This window comes from Sebastes fasciatus, chromosome 21, assembly GCF_043250625.1.
Source record: "Sebastes fasciatus isolate fSebFas1 chromosome 21, fSebFas1.pri, whole genome shotgun sequence".
In the NCBI taxonomy this organism is placed as follows: domain Eukaryota; kingdom Metazoa; phylum Chordata; class Actinopteri; order Perciformes; family Sebastidae; genus Sebastes; species Sebastes fasciatus.
This window is the reverse complement of record NC_133815.1, coordinates 3,017,455-3,034,880: the sequence shown is the minus strand read 5'-3', so window position 1 is coordinate 3,034,880 and position 17,426 is coordinate 3,017,455. Positions and strand designations below refer to the sequence as shown.

The window sequence follows — 17,426 nt, the reverse complement described above, 5'->3', positions numbered from 1 at the left end:
AAATCCGGCTTTCATTTTCCCGGGAGATCGTACCTGCTGGCAGACAGGATTGCATAGTGAAAGCGAGAGCTGCTGCAATTAGTCGGCGAAATCGATGCCCGCTCTGAACACGCCGCGAACAAGCCCGTAGACTTTTGCCAACGGTAACCTTTGCCGGTTTGGTGGCCTCAACACAAGCTTAGCTTGGGCTGTTGCCGGGTGACCGCCGGCAAAAGCGCTGCAGCATGGCGGCTACTGTCGACGCTGCAGCAACACAGAGCCGGTGTGTTGTGATGATTTATGCTGCCTTGTAGAGTCTATTTTGATTACAAACAGGGGTAAGCAGGTAAGACTATGGGGAGCATATCTTCATACTCTAGAGTATTTGGTTATGTTTTGTGCTGCATTATACAATAACATAGCCTACAGTATGTCAAAATAAAATGAAATGAAATGGTCAATTTTTATTTTTTGGAAAATGAATTCAATTAATGGACTAATCGGTAAAGTAGTTGATAGATTAATCAACAGAAAATGAGTTGTTAGCAGCACCTTGAGTGAAAGCGAGGCTGATAAGGAACCAATAGTCATTGTGAAATCAACATTTACTTCATAATATGTTAAAGGGACTGTTTGTAACTTTTTAAGCGTATAAATGTAGCGGGTCGGGACACATGCGCGTTCGCATATACGCGCTCGCGTGTGGCCGGAGCCTCGTCTCCTCTGCCTGCCTGCCTTCACTCAGACAGAGCGCGCGTTCTCGCGTACTCGCTCCACCTCTAGATGTGAACGCGCGCTCACTCCACACTGCAGAAGAGTTAGTTTAGCTCTGAGAATATCTAGTGCACAAAGTGGACGTTTGTGCAGAAATAAATGCTGCAGCTCCTCCAGACCAACAGAGGTTTTCCATGTCTTGTGAAGTGACGGAGCTCCTCAACGAGTTACGTTGTCGTCTCGTTATCGACCGGGTGCCGGTGTCTTCGGCTGCCGGCTGTGGTCGGGAGGCAATAACGTAACTTGTTGAGGAGTCCCCCTAGTGTTGGAAAAGCCAACACTAGGATCAGATCTAAATCATGTTCATGGAGAGACCTCCGTCTGGTCAGCTAACATTACTGCCAAGCAGCTGAAATATAGAGTGATATTGTGGTTTTAGCTGACGTGTGTCGCCTCACCGTTTTGAACGATGCTCGTTCATGTCTATGTAGAGCGAGCAAGCGCAAGCTCAACGCTGACTTTCGTTGATTTCAAGGCCACAGGTGTCGCTGTTAAGCAGCATTTCTGAATCTTACAAATAGTCCCTTTAAAGCAAAAAAACTACTAGCACTTTAAAAACTTACCTGAACTTGAATAACTCCCTCTAATAAAATATTTACTTTTTCAGAAGAAGGATCACAAATGTTGCAAGTGGACTTATTCTTTTACATCATCTGCTGACCGTTTTTTTTAAGAATCCTGCCGTGACCCCCCTCTGTTCAGCACTAACTCCCCGTGTTGGGGCTATTCAAATGTGCAAAATATTTTGTTGGCTGGACAGCAGAGGCACAGATAGCCTCTAAGGGCAGCGCGCACTGGAGGTGCACAAGGCAGTTGGCTGGATCTGCTGTACCCATTTAGCTGGACAAGAGGCTGATAAATAATTCAGAGGGCCAGAGCGTAGGCCAAGCATGTCTCGTCAGACGCTAACAATCAAAGAAGGAAGGCAGAAAAAGAGGGGGGAGGAAGGAGGGAAAAGTGGCAAAACATGCTCGGAGATAGCCGCAGAAACAGAGGCTAACCACCTTCTTTGTAACACTGTTCTTGCTGAATAAGGAGCTGAAGCAGTGTCCTGTGTAACCCAGTGTCAGTTCCTATTAAGGTTTAATCCTGCTCCTGAATGTTCACTGTTGTGGAAGTGTTAGCATCGAGGGTTACGAATTAGATTTCGGTGGTAGAAGATATGCTGTTGGGCAAATGGAAGTCAGATAAAAATCTATTCTTCCTTTTCTTGAAACTTGTGTTCATGCACTAACACCCTGTGGCAAGAGAGAAAGCTCTGTTCTTCTATTTTCATGTAGTAGTATCCACTCAGAGGAGGAGGTACGGTGGGTACGTGGGCACTACCTCGCTAGGTAGTGTGTGAGTTTAATAATAGCTACATATAATTAGCTTAGGTAAGTGCCGGGCTGCAACGTCCGCACCGCACTCACCTGGGAGTCAATAACACAGTCAGCATTCCAGACAGCTAATTGCAAGTTGTCATGGAGAATTTCAGGCCGTTCAAGGGGGGGGTAGAGGATAAAAAAATCCCAGTTCCAATTACCAGTAAATCACTGTCTTGAATGAGTCGAAAGCATGGAGAGGAGCGTGGTTGTGACAGACAGATAGATGTAGACAATGAGAGAGAGGGAGAAATGAAGTGAGAGGGTGAGAAAGGAACGGTGGGGGAAAAAAAAGAAATGCCGATAGTGTTGTAGTCGGCTTCAATTAGCGGTGTGTCTATCAAAGATGCGCGAACGCTTTCTCACCTGGTGAGGAACTCGACAACAGCATCACCCAGGAACTCCAGTCTCTCGTTGTGATTGATCCTACGGGTGGGGAGGAGACGGGATGAGGGGAGGAGACGGGAGGAAAAGGTGGAGATGTGAGGACGGGTGAAGAAGAAAGAAAGACTTTAGGCACACACACACACACACACACACACACACACAGCAGCTCACCTGATCAGCGCTCTGAGAATAACAGCAGCTCACATTCAATAATAAGTAGCCGTTGCCCTTAAAATTAGCTCATTTCATTTCCCCTGTGATATCCCTTCCTTTCACAGCTAAAGTTAATTTTCTTGTCAGCAGGCCTGCCGGGTATATTAATCACAATGATCGTCCCTTTGATTGCCCCTGTGGTCAGTGATAGCGTGAACAGATATGTGCCTGCGGGCAGCCTACCTGGAGGGGGAGGGGTCATCCTGCCCCAGACGAGACATGATGTTAATCAATGTGTTGATTCCTGAAAGACAGATCCCCGGGGTGGAGAGGTGACGGAGCGGAGAATAGACAGAGTGGACATTTGACAGTAAGAACGGGAACAAGACAGATATATTACTTGATGCCTTGGCAGTATTGTCCTTGTTATATTCATGCCAAATAAAACATATTGAATTAGATATAGAAACATGAGCAGAAATGACCCACCCTTCTTCCTCATGTACATGTGGTGGACCTTCCTGTCTCCGTACTTCGGCTGGCGGATGCCACAGTTGGAGAGGGAGTTGCGGGCGTGATCTGGATTCATGCCGAAGTTGAGGTGGTGACTGGGGTGAGTCATGGCCAGCTGGAGGAGAGGATACGGGAGATGGTTAGATAGGAGTACGGTAACACTTTTCAACCACAGGACCATTTTCAGGAACTTCCTAAAACAACTTGTACTGTCGTTCGAATGACGAAAGCATTGACCTAACACAGCTCGGCCGCTGGTTTTTCAACACCACAATAAAAATGATGTAGAAAAAATATAAACGATAGACATTTTTATATCGTTTGACGATAGGTATCATCATATCGCAGCCCTATCTCGGAAATTCTGTAGCTGTAATGTTCAATGTGAAGACTGTCTGAAAATGTCTGTTATTCCCTATTTTAACTATACTGCATCTCCTCCCTCTCGATGACGGACGGCTTTTCAATCGTCCTTCCAGAGTAGCCATGCTAAACAACTATAAACACTTTGATTTACAACATGGTCAAACAACACGTTATACGAACTTGTTTTGAGATTAATTTGAGTGAAAAAACGACATGAATTTCTCATGAATTTAAACCGATTATTTGAAAAAGTGGCAGACCGGAATTATTTTTAATACAGACATCATGCCTTTGTGCCATTTTCAGTATCCACCTCTGCACATGTGCTTCCCAACATCCACTCAAACATCAAAGTGGCAGAGCAGTAAATTACGAAGAACACTCAATGAGACGGAGTCGTCGTCTTGTTCTGCAAGACACAATGAATGCCACAATTTCCATTATCAGACTAATTTACCAAATCTTCACGGCTCCTCAGATGTAGGCGAAATGCAAACAGGAATACACCAAAGGAGCTATTACTTGTTGAATTAGTTGAGTTTAGGTTCTGGGGCTCCTGGGACTTTGTTCCTGGTCACAGAGGGCCAATAGTGTACATACAGTAGTGAAACTGACAGCGTTTAAACATCATGGCCCTGTGAAAACCCTCCTCCTACCTCCTCCTTTTGTCTAATTACGGATTATAAATGGTAACACTGGTCAAACAAATCAGTCTAATAATGTTGGATCAGCAATCGCTCGACGGACAAGAGAGGGAGCTGCATTTAGGTGAGCCTCCGTCAGAGAGAGAGAGAGACTGTCCCCTCTCGCCTCTTTGTCACGCTGAAGTTGACTGTATGGAAATTAATGACTTAAACTTTCCAAACCTGTAAAGAGAGGCAAAAGTGGGAATTTAAGGTAAAATAACCCAAAATAACGCATTAGTCGACATTCGTCTTTGTTTGAAAAGAGGACAAAAACTGCTGTGCCTAGAAGGCTGAACATCTCAAACTCGCTGGGGGAGGAAAAAGGGAAAAAGAGATAGGGCTCAGTAGGATATGTCAAGCCTTTATCAATCTTACATTAGGAGAATGTTAATCTCAGCCAAAAAAATATATAAAAAAAAAACCCTCCGACTACTCTCCCCCCCTGGGCTTGCTTTTCAAAATGCTTGTCTCCTTTCAGCCAACTTCAAATCAATTTCAAGCTCCAATGAGATATATATGTAAAACGTTAACAGAGAGGTTTCAATATTTATAGTTGCTCAAGAGGCCTTCAGCTTTGTAGCCTTGAACACAGAGGCGACAAATTCAACAGCAATTGTATTTTTTTTTTGTGGTTAAGAGGAACAGCATTTTTGTGTGGGAGAAAAAAAAAAAAAAGCTAGTTATTTGACATGACACAAGCAGAAATCTAGCAATTCTCAGCGCCGTGTTGACAGTTTGATAAAGAATATAAATAAAAACAACAACCACGTCTACTTCCACTTTCAACTCCCCCATTGTGCGATGTCAGACACAAGTCAATGACTGCCGACTACACAGCCTCAACTACAGAGTTGGGTACTCTAAAGGAAACGCATCAAGAAAAATACATCAGTTATTCTGTAAACACTGCAGGTCCTTCACAGTTAAGGACAACATCCAACAACAGTATTGGCTTTTAAGCTGAATCTGTGGGGGGGATTGACGTCTGCAACTGTTCCTGTCAACATAATGACTGCGTAAAGTATCGGAGGGATTTGGATTTAGTGATCACTGCCTCAGCTGCTGCTCAACTGCCTTTGGCTAAACGGGAATAAACATCATCGCTCAGTGGAGAGCGGCAGACTTGACTGGAAAGAGTGTTCTTGAACCTGCATGCGGGGAAACTGATGGGCAAACTGCCTGCTTGGCAAACAGCACCAGAACGCTGTCATTACCGTGTACCGCACTATTTGATGTACACAGGTAAATGAGGACTCGGGGGGGTAAAGAAGAGAGGGAACGGACTGGGATCAACTTGAAATATCTGAATATTGAATCCTCTGCATTTGAACGTGCAACTTGTGATTAAATGTGCTATATAAAACATCGCCATTACATTGCTATTTGGATCGCAAACAAAGAACTGCTCCAGGCTGATTGCAACAATCGCACACATTCACAACAAAGGAGTCAAACTAGTTGACTTCGTTGGTTGTGTGTTTCACAAAAAACCCAATGACGACACGAGGCAGAGGAGGAGTTACCCGGCCCGGAGGAAGCCCGGGGCCCACGTCTGGAGCCAGGCCCAGACGGAGGGCCCGTCAACGAGCGTCTGGTGGCCGGGCTTGCCACGGAGCCCGGCCGGGGATACCCCGAAAAAGGAACGTGGGACCCCCCTCCTCTCCATCCTGTGGGCTCACCACCTGCGGGAAGAACCGCTTGGGTCGGGTGCGCTGCCACACGGGTGGCAGTGAAGGCCAGGGACCTCGACGGACTGGACCCGGGCGGCAGAGGCTGGCTCTGGGGACGTGGAACGTCACCTCTCTGTGGAGGAAGGAGCCGGAGCTTGTGCGGGAGGTGGAGCGCTACCAGTTGGATCTGGTAGGGCTTACCTCTACGCACAGCCTCGGTTCTGGAACCGTACTCTTGGATAGGGGTTGGACTCTATTCTTCTCTGGAGTTGCCCATGGTGTGAGGCGCCGGGCGGGTGTGGGGATACTCACAAATCCCCGGCTGAGTGCCGCTACGTTGGAGTTTACCCCGGTGGACGAGAGGGTCGCCTCCCTACGCCTTCGGGTTATGGGGGGGAAAACTCTGACTGTTGTTTGTGCGTATGCACCAAACAGCAGTTCGGAGTATTCGGCCTTCTTGGAGACCCTGAATGGAGTCCTGTATGGGGCTCCAGTAGGGGACTCCATAGTTCTCCTGGGAGACTTCAACGCGCACGTGGGCAACGATGGAGACACCTGGAGTGGCGTGATTGGGAGGAACGGCCTCCCTGATCTAAACCCGAGTGGTCGTTTGTTGTTGGACTTCTGTGCTAGTCATGGATTGTCCATAACGAACACCATGTTCGAACATAAGGATGCTCATAAGTGTACGTGGTACCAGAGCACCCTAGGCCGAAGGTCGATGATCGATTTTGTAATCGTATCATCTGATCTGAGGCCGCATGTTTTGGACACTCGGGTGAAGAGAGGGGCGGAGCTGTCAACTGATCACCATCTGGTGGTGAGTTGGGTCAGAGGGTGGGGGAAGACTCTGGACAGACCTGGTAAGCCCAAACGCGTAGTGAGGGTGAACTGGGAACGTCTGGAGGAGGCCCCTGTCCGAGAGATCTTCAACTCACACCTCCGGCGGAGCTTTTCTGGCATCCCTGTGGAGGTTGGGGGCATTGAACCCGAGTGGACGATGTTCAAAGCTTCCATTGCTGAAGCTGCGGCGGTGAGCTGTGGTTTTAAGGTCTTAGGTGCCTCAAGGGGCGGCAACCCTCGAACACCGTGGTGGACACCGGTGGTCAGGGAAGCCGTCCGACTGAAGAAGGAGGCCTTCCGGGATATGTTATCTCGGAGGTCTCCGGAGGCAGTTGCAGGGTACCGACGGGCCCGAAGAGCAGCAGCCACTGCCGTGACGGAGGCAAAGCAGCGGGTGTGGGAGGAGTTCGGAGCAGCCATGGAGAAGGACTTTCGGTCGGCACCAAAGTGCTTCTGGAAAACCATCCGGCACCTTAGGAGGGGGAAACGGGGAACCATCCAAGCTGTGTACAGTAAGGATGGGACACTGTTGACCTCAACTGAGGAGGTAATCGGGCGGTGGAAGGAGCACTTTGAGGAACTTCTGAATCCGACCAATACGCCCTCTATGGTAGAGGCAGAGCTGGAAGCTGATGGGGGACCATCATCAATTACCCTGGTGGAAGTCACTGAGGTAGTCAAACAACTCCACAGTGGCAAAGCCCCGGGGGTTGATGAGATCCGCCCAGAAATGCTGAAGGCTCTGGGTGGGGAGGGGCTGTCTTGGATGACACGTCTCTTCAACACCGCGTGGAAGTCGGTGACAGTGCCTAAGGAGTGGCAGACCGGGGTGGTGGTTCCCCTTTTCAAAAAGGGGGACCAGAGAGTGTGTGCCAATTACAGGGGTATCACACTGCTCAGCCTCCCTGGTAAAGTCTACTCCAAGGTGCTGGAAAGGAGGGTTCGGCCGATAGTCGAACCTCAGATCGAAGAGGAACAATGCGGATTCCGTCCTGGCCGTGGAACAACGGACCAGCTTTTCACTCTCGCAAGGATCCTGGAGGGGGCCTGGGAGTATGCCCATCCAGTCTACATGTGTTTTGTGGACTTGGAGAAGGCATATGACCGGGTCCCCCGGGAGATACTGTGGGGGGTGCTGCGGGAGTATGGGGTGAGGGGGGCACTTCTCAGGGCCATCCAATCCCTGTACGCCCAAAGCGAGAGCTGTGTTCGGATCCTCGGCAATAAGTCGGACTCGTTTCCGGTGGGGGTTGGCCTCCGCCAGGGCTGCGCTTTGTCACCAATCCTGTTCGTGATATTCATGGACAGGATATCGAGGCGTAGTCGGGTGGAGGAGGGTTTGCAGATCGGTGTGCTGAGGATCTCATCGCTGCTTTTTGCAGATGATGTGGTCCTGTTGGCATCATCGGTCTGCGACCTCCAGCACTCACTGGATCGGTTCGCAGCCGAGTGTGACGCAGTCGGGATGAGAATCAGCACCTCTAAATCTGAGGCCATGGTTCTCAGCAGGAAACCGGTGGTTTGCCTACTCCGGGTAGGGAATGAGTCCTTACCCCAAGTGAAGGAGTTTAAGTATCTCGGGGTCTTGTTCGCGAGTGAGGGGACGATGGAACGTGAGATTGGTCGGAGAATCGGAGCAGCAGGGGCGGTATTGCATTCGCTTTACCGCACCGTTGTGACGAAAAGAGAGCTGAGCCGGAAGGCAAAGCTCTCGATCTACCGTTCAATCTTCGTTCCTACTCTCACCTATGGTCATGAGGGTTGGGTCATGACCGAAAGAACGAGGTCGCGGGTGCAAGCGGCCGAAATGGGTTTCCTCAGGAGGGTGGCTGGCGTCTCCCTTAGAGATAGGGTAAGAAGCTCAGTCATCCGTGAGGGACTCGGAGTAGAGTCCTTGCTCCTTTGCGTCGAAAGGAGCCAGTTGAGGTGGTTCGGGCATCTAGCACGGATGCCTCCTGGGCGCCTCCCTTGGGAGGTGTTCCAGGCACGACCAGCTGGGAGGAGACCACGGGGAAGACCCAGGACTAGATGGAGAGATTATATCTCTACTCTGGCCTGGGAACGCCTCGGGATCCCCCAGTCAGAGCTGGTTAATGTGGCCCGGGAAAGGGAAGTTTGGGGTCCCCTGCTGGAGCTGTTGCCCCCGCGACCCGATCCCGGATAAGCGGTTGAAGATGGATGGATGGATGGATGGTTGTGTGTTTTAGATATGTATGGTAAAACAGAAAGTAAATAAGGGTAGAGGAGTTTTGAACAATTTAGCCAGCAGGCGAAAGTGTTCTGTTCTTTGAGGATTTAGCCCATAGAAATAGAATAGGAGTAGAGCGGATATTCCCATTCAAATCAACGCAGCAGGATGGTCAGAGCAGCGACCGTTTTTATATGTACCGTTGCTTTTGCGACCGGTGTAGCGAGCTAACTTCAGTATAAACTAAACCGACTTACGGCAAGTCACCGACTCACTGAGGTGAGGTTTTGTAGTAACAACTAAAACGAGCAGTGTAATAGTAACGTCACGAGTAAAGTAGCCTAATTTAACACCTTAATGCTTCATCCACACAGTGAGTGACAACCTTGTTCAGCTTATTTTCTGAGGTTATACAGAAAATCATAGATGCATTAAGAGAACTGGATGCAGCGTTGGAGGCGGGGCCCCATTCATTCCCATGAAAGTTGCTCAGTGGCGCATGAAGCCTAAATGACTCGACTTCCCGGATCTTGGTCACATGATTCTGACACAGGGTCCTAACGTCTGGGTCCCATTCACATGAACGGAGGAAGGGAAATAACTCTGGATTCAGTGATTAGCTCATTTTACAACTTTAAAAACTATTTTTTTTAATAAGGGCTATTAGAGTGTTCGTACTAGGGAGTTGATTCACCTAAAAAAAAATTATCCGCTGAGTTACAGATGTCTCTTTCCCAATGTAAGTCTGTGGGAAAAAGTATTTTTGGGCCCAATGCATCAAGTGACGGACACAGAAGTTACAGTACTGCCGTTTGGCCACTACGAAAGTTGGGTTCGACGACCGGCGCTCTTCCTCTGGGCTTGCAGAAAATGAGAAAGAAGAACAAGCTACCGGTGAGTTTCTTTTGCGCTAGTCAAATGACCACGGAAAACAGCTCAGTGTCGTTCTACTCCTATTCTATTTCTAGATTACTTTGTCATAATCATTATAATTTTTCTACTCACAATAAGACAAAGTGGCGAGGTGAGTTTCATCAGTTTTATTGCTACCTTTCTAGTGAAAATGTCTCATTCAGCGTTCGGTCGCTTGGCTGTCACCAAGATGGTGATGGTTAACAATGGGTGACCTCAGGGTGATTACAGTCATGAAAAGAATGCAAAGAACGTAAACGCAGCCCTTCGAGGGCGAGCCTTCCTACCGTCACTCTATATCACAAAAGGGATGAAAGAATGTAAACCCGGTTACTGTGGGACATGAAATTAAAGCATGAGATAGCAAAATCACATACAATGTATCCACGTGGTGTTGCGGCGGTGATTAACCGGTAAAATGTGACACTGAACAATAAATCAAAACTACAGCGGGACTGACGTTAACCACTGTGGCTTCAGGTTTTAGCCAGAAGTCTTACTGTTGGGTCCGCACCTGCATCACACACCAACACATTGTAGTTCATGTGAGCCATCGCCGAGCAGGCCATGCCTTTGCATTATTACACAATATGCAACATTTTTTCATTTGTTACAAGAAATATCCAGTGAAATATTCTAAGCCTGTAAAATGGTATTCAGGCCAGCCCCTACTTGAAACAGATGGACACCTCAATCACAAGGCCGGGCATGCGCCGCTATGAATAACAAAACAAATCTAAAGTACTCTGGTACTCTGTACACAGAGTCACAGCCGCATTCGTAAGGGGGCACACAAACAAAAGCATGCAATATGAGAGCCGGGGCCGAGGATATGTACAGTTAAATTATTGAGATCCTCTGTGATGCCTCTCGTTCTGTCAGCATGGGTCAAAAGTGAGGAGTGGGGATGAAGCAACAGGGGGTGGGGGGGATTATGAGGGTCTGGTGGATGTGGGGATGCGGGAGCATGTGGCGACCATGAACACATGTCTCTCCAACCTCGACCCGCCCCCCCCTTCAATTTTTAAATGTTAAATGTTTAACAGGGTGGCTCTCAGAAGAGGAGCTTCAAAGGGCCGGGGCTCCGCCGGAGCCAGGCGGGGGGAAGTGCCGAGTGCAGAGGCTCCCGCTCTCAGGCTGGGGTGTTTTTTGTCAGTTGCCTCATGCCGGGAACACATTGCCATTCTGTATAGAAATAGCAGGTATGTTGCTGCACAGCAAAACAGAATAATGCTCTCACGGCTTTACTGACCGAGTATAGTATAGTGATTATACATTTACGACACATGTTCTGCCTGCAACTTTGATTCATTTCATTAAAACATTAGAGCGAGAGCGCGCTGGGAAACAAGCATTGATTCTGTACAGACCCACCGAACTCTGTTTCCCAGATGATCTGCCGCTTTCATCTCTTCTAAAGGAAAATATGAAAAAAGGGAAATAAATTCTCATTCCTTTAATGGGAGTACAGCTCATTACCCTTCAAAGATAGAACAAAAATTCCCATTTCTGAAATATCGATTCAACTGTCCCAAACTAGGAATGACAGCCAAAGTCCTGTTCCTCTATAGGAATACTTATGTAAGTATAACCCCACACTATGTCTCATTAGGACTCAAAATATCAATGTCAAAATACTTCTAAAACTAGATTATGCAGTGTTTGACTATTAATATCATTTTTATGAATGATAAGTACAGGAAGCTGCAGGATTGCCTGTTTTTTTGTTGCCAGAAATGTGTACAATTAGCTCACTATTTTCACTTCACAAGGAATGTATCTACAACACGCAGTTGCATCAGACTCTCCAAGGAAAACTTTAGCAACTTCATCGCCATATGATACCGTATCCATATTTTCCTTACACCCCCAACTCCCATACTGTGGGTTTGAACATGTTCTAAGTCACCCATACATTATATACAGCTGGAGGTACATTAATTCAAAGCACACAAACCATGAGTCGAAGCACTATTCATTTATAATGCAATCACAGAGTGGTACCAGATTCTATCGTGTTAGAAAGGAATAAACCGCCACTGGAAAACATTCAACTCATTAAATGTGATCATCCCATCAGAAAGGAGGCAAATGGGGAGTGATGGAGGATTTGAAATCAGTTCTGACTCAGAGAGGGCTGTTAGAACAAGCACCATTGCACTCCGCAACTTGCATTGCAGCCGTTCTGTCCAAACCTATCTGGGCAGAGAGTGTGTGTGTGTGTGTGTTGTGGGACATTAGCTGCTGATGTGTGTGTGTGTGTGTGTGCAGTAGAGGAGGAAGGTGCTGTAAGCCCAGCGATGATGGCTCCCTACTTGGGCCATTTCAGTCCCAGTAGCGGTGAACTGCTGACAGCCCCGGCTTTATCCACACACACACAAACAGCGATGTCACGGTATTAACACCTCGGTGGGTAGAACAGACAGGCAACACACACTGCGGAGGCCTGTATGTGAGCTGTCGTGATCAAACTGATTGTTTTTTTTTCTTTTGTTTGTTTGTCTCTTTTTTTGGGAAGATGAAGGACTTGAATGAGAAAGAAGGGGAGGGACAAATCCATTAACTTCTCCCCGAGAGACGGAGATGTCAAGCTCAAATGGGCGTCTCCTCGATGAAAGGGCTGCAGTTTGTCGGCCCCGCCGGCTGGCCTCACAGCAGGTCAGCGTTTCCTTTTTAGCACTCATAATGACAGGTCGTCATTATACAAACGACAAAAAGGCCAATCGTTGATCGATATGTGCAAATCCCCGCGTATAAACACACCCGGAGCACTGAGCCGCCGTGCACACGCGGACACACACACACACAGGGCCTTGAGCGAATCTTAATGCATCCTTCCCCTTTTTAACTATGTATAGGCTACAACACATTGATTTCTAATGTATCAGGTTATGACAGCTCTTCAATATTGCAGGAGGCAGCCGTGGGGCTTGCTCCAAGAGCACACGGCTTGAGGCTGCAGACCTGACAGGGGAGAGCTGGCATTACGGAGGAGGCTGTTGTTGTCCTGACTACTGTCACTGCAACTCACAGCACACCCGGGCTGCTTGTTGCAGAGATATGACTCAGGCCGGTGTGTGGGTTACCTTAGCTGACTCCTGAGCCCCTGTTTCCACCTGAACTATCCCTGCAGAGGTGGAATGGGCACAGTAATGAGGCAAAGGCTGCCTCCCTGGGTCTCCGCGCACGAGAAGCCCCTGCACAAAATGTTTACTTTTTTTATCTAGCCGGCTGTAGACTGCGCCCCGGCCTAAAAGAACCGCGGGGATTTGCCTACCCATATCTATCCTGTTAGTTATCAACTATGCCAGCCTTTAAATAATGCAGCTCGGGTCGGGGCGTAGAGTCACATCACTTTGTAAAGTTAAGGAGCTGTCGTGACTGTGCCTTACCTGAAGGAGGCAGCGCTCCTTGAAGACGTAGCCAATGAGCTCATCCAGGTGCATCAGACACTGGTGGTAGCGGATGTGATGGGTGAGAACAGGCAGCATCATGGCGTGCTGTGGAGGACACAGAGAGAGAATTGGTTAAAAAAAAAAGGGGCAAGAGGGAAGGCAGCAAAGGGAAGAGGAGAAGAGAAACAGGAAGAGATGGAGAATAAGGATCACTCCTTGTGTGAAAGCGGAGTGAGGGGAGCGTGATTTGAGAGAAAGTGTGATGAAGAGATTGCGAGAAAGAAAAAGGGAGAGGGGTTGATGGAGGGAACAGGCAGGGAGAAATCAATCAGCCAGTCATTATTTATTAAGTGGTGCTCTGCAACAGAGAGATGAAATAATCAAAAACCCAATCGCTGCACTGTGAGAGGGAATGACAGGGAGGAGGGAAATTCACATTTGGACAGGACAGTCAAATCGAAGACCATTTCGCCGTGTTGACACACTTCCATTCGGACAAACACCGACAGCTCCCTCTGACCCTCGTGTATTAAAAAAGGAAAAAGTTTGAGTGCAACACGGTGAAAGAAAACGGAGGAAGAGGAAGACGCGTGCATGTCAGCGAGGGGGAATGTGACATGTAAAGTGAGAATGAACAGGAAAAAAAAGAAGAAAATAGCCAGTGGTCAGCAAATTAGTGTGACAGTCAGAGAGCCAATCTACAGGATCATTAGTGGAGGCTTATCAAGTCGGAGTGGCTGAGGAACTGTAGCAAAGGCTGGTGTACACACATTAACCCCGTGCCACCACATGAGAGAGGAGGAAGCCATGCATGTTTTAATTAGTGCTACTGGGGAGGGTGAGCCCGAAAGGCCCGGCGGCTACAAGCGGTGCTGCCACGTAGCCCTGGGGCCATCACAGGGGCCGTGGTGACACACTCCCCAGGCCTTGTTAAGCAGCCAATTAACAAAGCCCGCGCCCCGGTCGTGTCTGCAGCTCCTGACCTGTTCTGATGACTGCCGGAGTGACTGAGTATATGTGTGCGTAGAGAGGCGGAGTGGGGGGCTGTTAGAGTTGATACTCTGGTAATTAAAAGGTGGGAAATTTTCTAATTTACTGTCACGGATGACGTTTGGGCAGTTTGGACAGCGTCCAGCGGGACCGGCGGCGGCCTGAATTTCCTTCTCCCCCCGGCTGAAATATTACATGCGTGAATTCTAAATTGCACTTTAACTCACTATATCGCAATTTAACTAACTGGAATGTGATGAAATGGTTATCCCGACTTGTTTTCCGTTTAATCACATCCGTTTGTTTCTTGCGGAATAAAAAAAAACATTAACTGAGCATAATACTGATGCGCTGTGCAATAGAGATGTCACTGTAAGGCTAACAATGCTTATATTAACTACTTATTTTAAAAGATTTTATTAGGAGATATATATATTCAGCAATGCCAAGTACTGAAGCAATTTAAATTTGATTTAATCTACCTGCCAGCAATGCAAATGTAGAGCTGTATCCCTCCATGCTCTGGCTTGGTTATGTGATAAAGTATATGCTGTATAAATAGGTTGATTAATGTATATAAAAAGTGATGATAAATAAATAAATGCAGCACACTGTTGCAGCGAGTAAAGACCCGCCCACACGCATTGTCTCTGATGTTGAAGGGAAAACAAGATGCCTTTCCCTTGAAATGTAAAATCCACTGATAGCCTTCACACCGATGTGATCAGGGACGCAGAGAGGCAGGAAGACAAACAGTAAAATAAACATACCAAAAATTAAAAACATTGATGAATAAATAAATTCCTGCCTCCAATGTGTAGCCCGGTCCTTGACAGAGCCTTTCAAGTGAAACGACCTTGGCGTAGCCGAGCGATGTCAGTAACGAGGGGGGCTGATTTTGTTTTATGAATCAAGAAAACTATGGGTCAGTTTTGCCGTTCTATCTTGTCTGTGTCACACGTTGTGCAGAGTGTACCACAGCAGTTCGAAACTGAAATTATTCATGAACCAATTAGTCGTAGCGGTACAGCTTGAAGCAAATATAATTGGGCGGCAATTATGGATCGGATCCTTCTTTGCTAGACCTTGCTGGAAGAGAGGTCTGGTTTGCGAGGCTAGAACTTCCCTGTCATTCCTCTCCAAATGTGAGAATGAGTAGCAGCTGTGGGCTATCCTCGCTGCATACGGGGATGTGTGCAAAGAAAAAGGATGCGCAACACTGATGGCAATTATTTTTCTGAGTAACAGGCAGAAAATATATTGGAATAGACAATAAATAAAAGAAAGATAAATTAAAGCTAGTCCATTTCATTACTTTGACAAATCCACGAACAAATGCAGCTCTGAATGTTCCAGTGGGCACAGCGTGGCACTAACACATTCAGGGTTATGGTTCAAGTCTCATTAGGGCCCCTTATGCTAAATTGTGTGCACGCATGAGAACTGTAAGCTGCATATGTTGTTCCACTTCCCTGAGATGGAGATAACATATAGACCATATGGAGATTAAACTCCGTCCTGGTTTTTATTTTGCTGCTAATAAGTGCATGAAGGGGAGAGAACGGCACATTGGCTCTCGCCAGACTGAGTGGTGGTGGAGTTGTGTATAAATAAAATGTCAGGTCTGGAGACATTACTTAATGAAGGGTATTGCTCGCTGAGGCTCTGTGGGAGTCCACTTTCCTTACACAGACTTTGACACTTAAATAGAGAAGTGACGCAATGTGTGGAAAGATCAGAAGTTTCTGACTGTGGCTGTGCTATAAGCGCTGGTCTGTGTCGGCCTGAGTGGAAGCACCGCCGTACGCGTGTATATATACACATTTAAAGGATAATTGCGGTGTATTACAAACTTATTACAAGTTTAACAAGAAGACCTATAACCTCAAAGTGTGTGTGCAGCCACAATGTCAATAATCAGTAATAAACGTAAGAAGAATTGTCCATTAAATATGACCACAGCACTTACATGTAGCTCTCAGTTGAGGTTACCAGCCTCTGCATCCATCTGACTAAAGAGCTGATTTGATAATAAATCTATTAATTTCTTTTAAGTCATTTATCAATTATAATTTTTTCACAATTTTCTGACAATTAATATAAAAAATGATAATGAAACAAATCATTATTGACTCTCCTACCACATTTAAACTGCTTTTGGAAACCTATATTCATAAAAAAGATTTTTAATCACACTAATTGTTTGTAATTTTATTGATCATAAAACCATTTCAGGTTTCTTAGCTGCAGTAAAATGGCATTTAATAGCCTGAGATTTTATTTGTTTCAATCACTAAACTCAACCGACAAACAAAGATATGAAATACTAGAACTGTGTGCAGTATTGGCAAGAATCTGACGATAGGATATGTATCATCATACTGGTTACGATTCAATATACTGAGATATATACTGCGATTTTATAAATCAGATTTTAGGGAAGACTGTCATAGTATAAAGAACACAAAACATTCATTCAAATTCAATAGTGTTTTTGATACAGTATCACAAAATATAACATCGCAATACTCAAGTGTATCGATATTTTCTTATGAATATTATATAAAAAATGAAAAACATATCAATTACGAATTTTTCATTTGATCTAGCTCTGTTAACAACGCTCGATTTACGGGACCTGGCATACCGACACTACACCTCTCTTTATCCTCTTTAGACAACAAGGTAACAAAAACGAGCGTACCCAACAACGTAGGGAAAACTAAGAGAAATATTGTTTTTGTCACTTAAAGTGCGGTCTTTGTTTGACAAACAAAGTCAGCAGACAATGAGCAACGGACTTCACATGATAATATTCCCAACATAGATTGATTTTGATGTAAAAACGTTTTGATTCTTTGGGTCGGTGGATCCTTACGGACTAAAGGAATATAAGTAATCGAGGAATAGACACATATTCAGACTTTATGACCCTTCAAAGATAAGGGAGTCACCACTTTGTTTTCCGTCTCTTGTTTACCACACCGGTAAATCTGAATGAATTAAACTTTGGTGCTCGTGGTTTCTGTAAAATTAACCGAGCGATTGAATTGTGGAGAATCTAACCGATCTAACGATGTGTAGCATGTCCATATTGATATGGTTACCCAGCGTCTAATTGAGACCTTATTTGTCAAAGTGTGTAGTAACACCCAGCGAGTTAAAGGGACTCTGCATTTAATTGGGGCTCAACTTTAAATTGAAGT

At 46.4% G+C, this 17,426-nt stretch overlaps 1 protein-coding gene across 2 annotated transcripts in view; it reads right to left on the bottom strand.

The window, feature by feature from the left end:
* The window catches only part of drosha (drosha ribonuclease III), a 112,122-nt gene that overhangs the window by 61,982 nt on the left and 32,714 nt on the right, over positions 1-17,426 (bottom strand). For both annotated transcript variants that reach the window (XM_074622200.1, XM_074622201.1), the window contains exons 17-20: positions 13,228-13,335; positions 3,147-3,285; positions 2,901-2,961; positions 2,484-2,543 (exon numbers count right to left, since the gene is read on the bottom strand). In XM_074622200.1, coding sequence (XP_074478301.1) covers positions 2,484-2,543; positions 2,901-2,961; positions 3,147-3,285; positions 13,228-13,335 — 368 coding nt within the window. The remainder of the gene's footprint in view (positions 1-2,483; positions 2,544-2,900; positions 2,962-3,146; positions 3,286-13,227; positions 13,336-17,426) is intronic.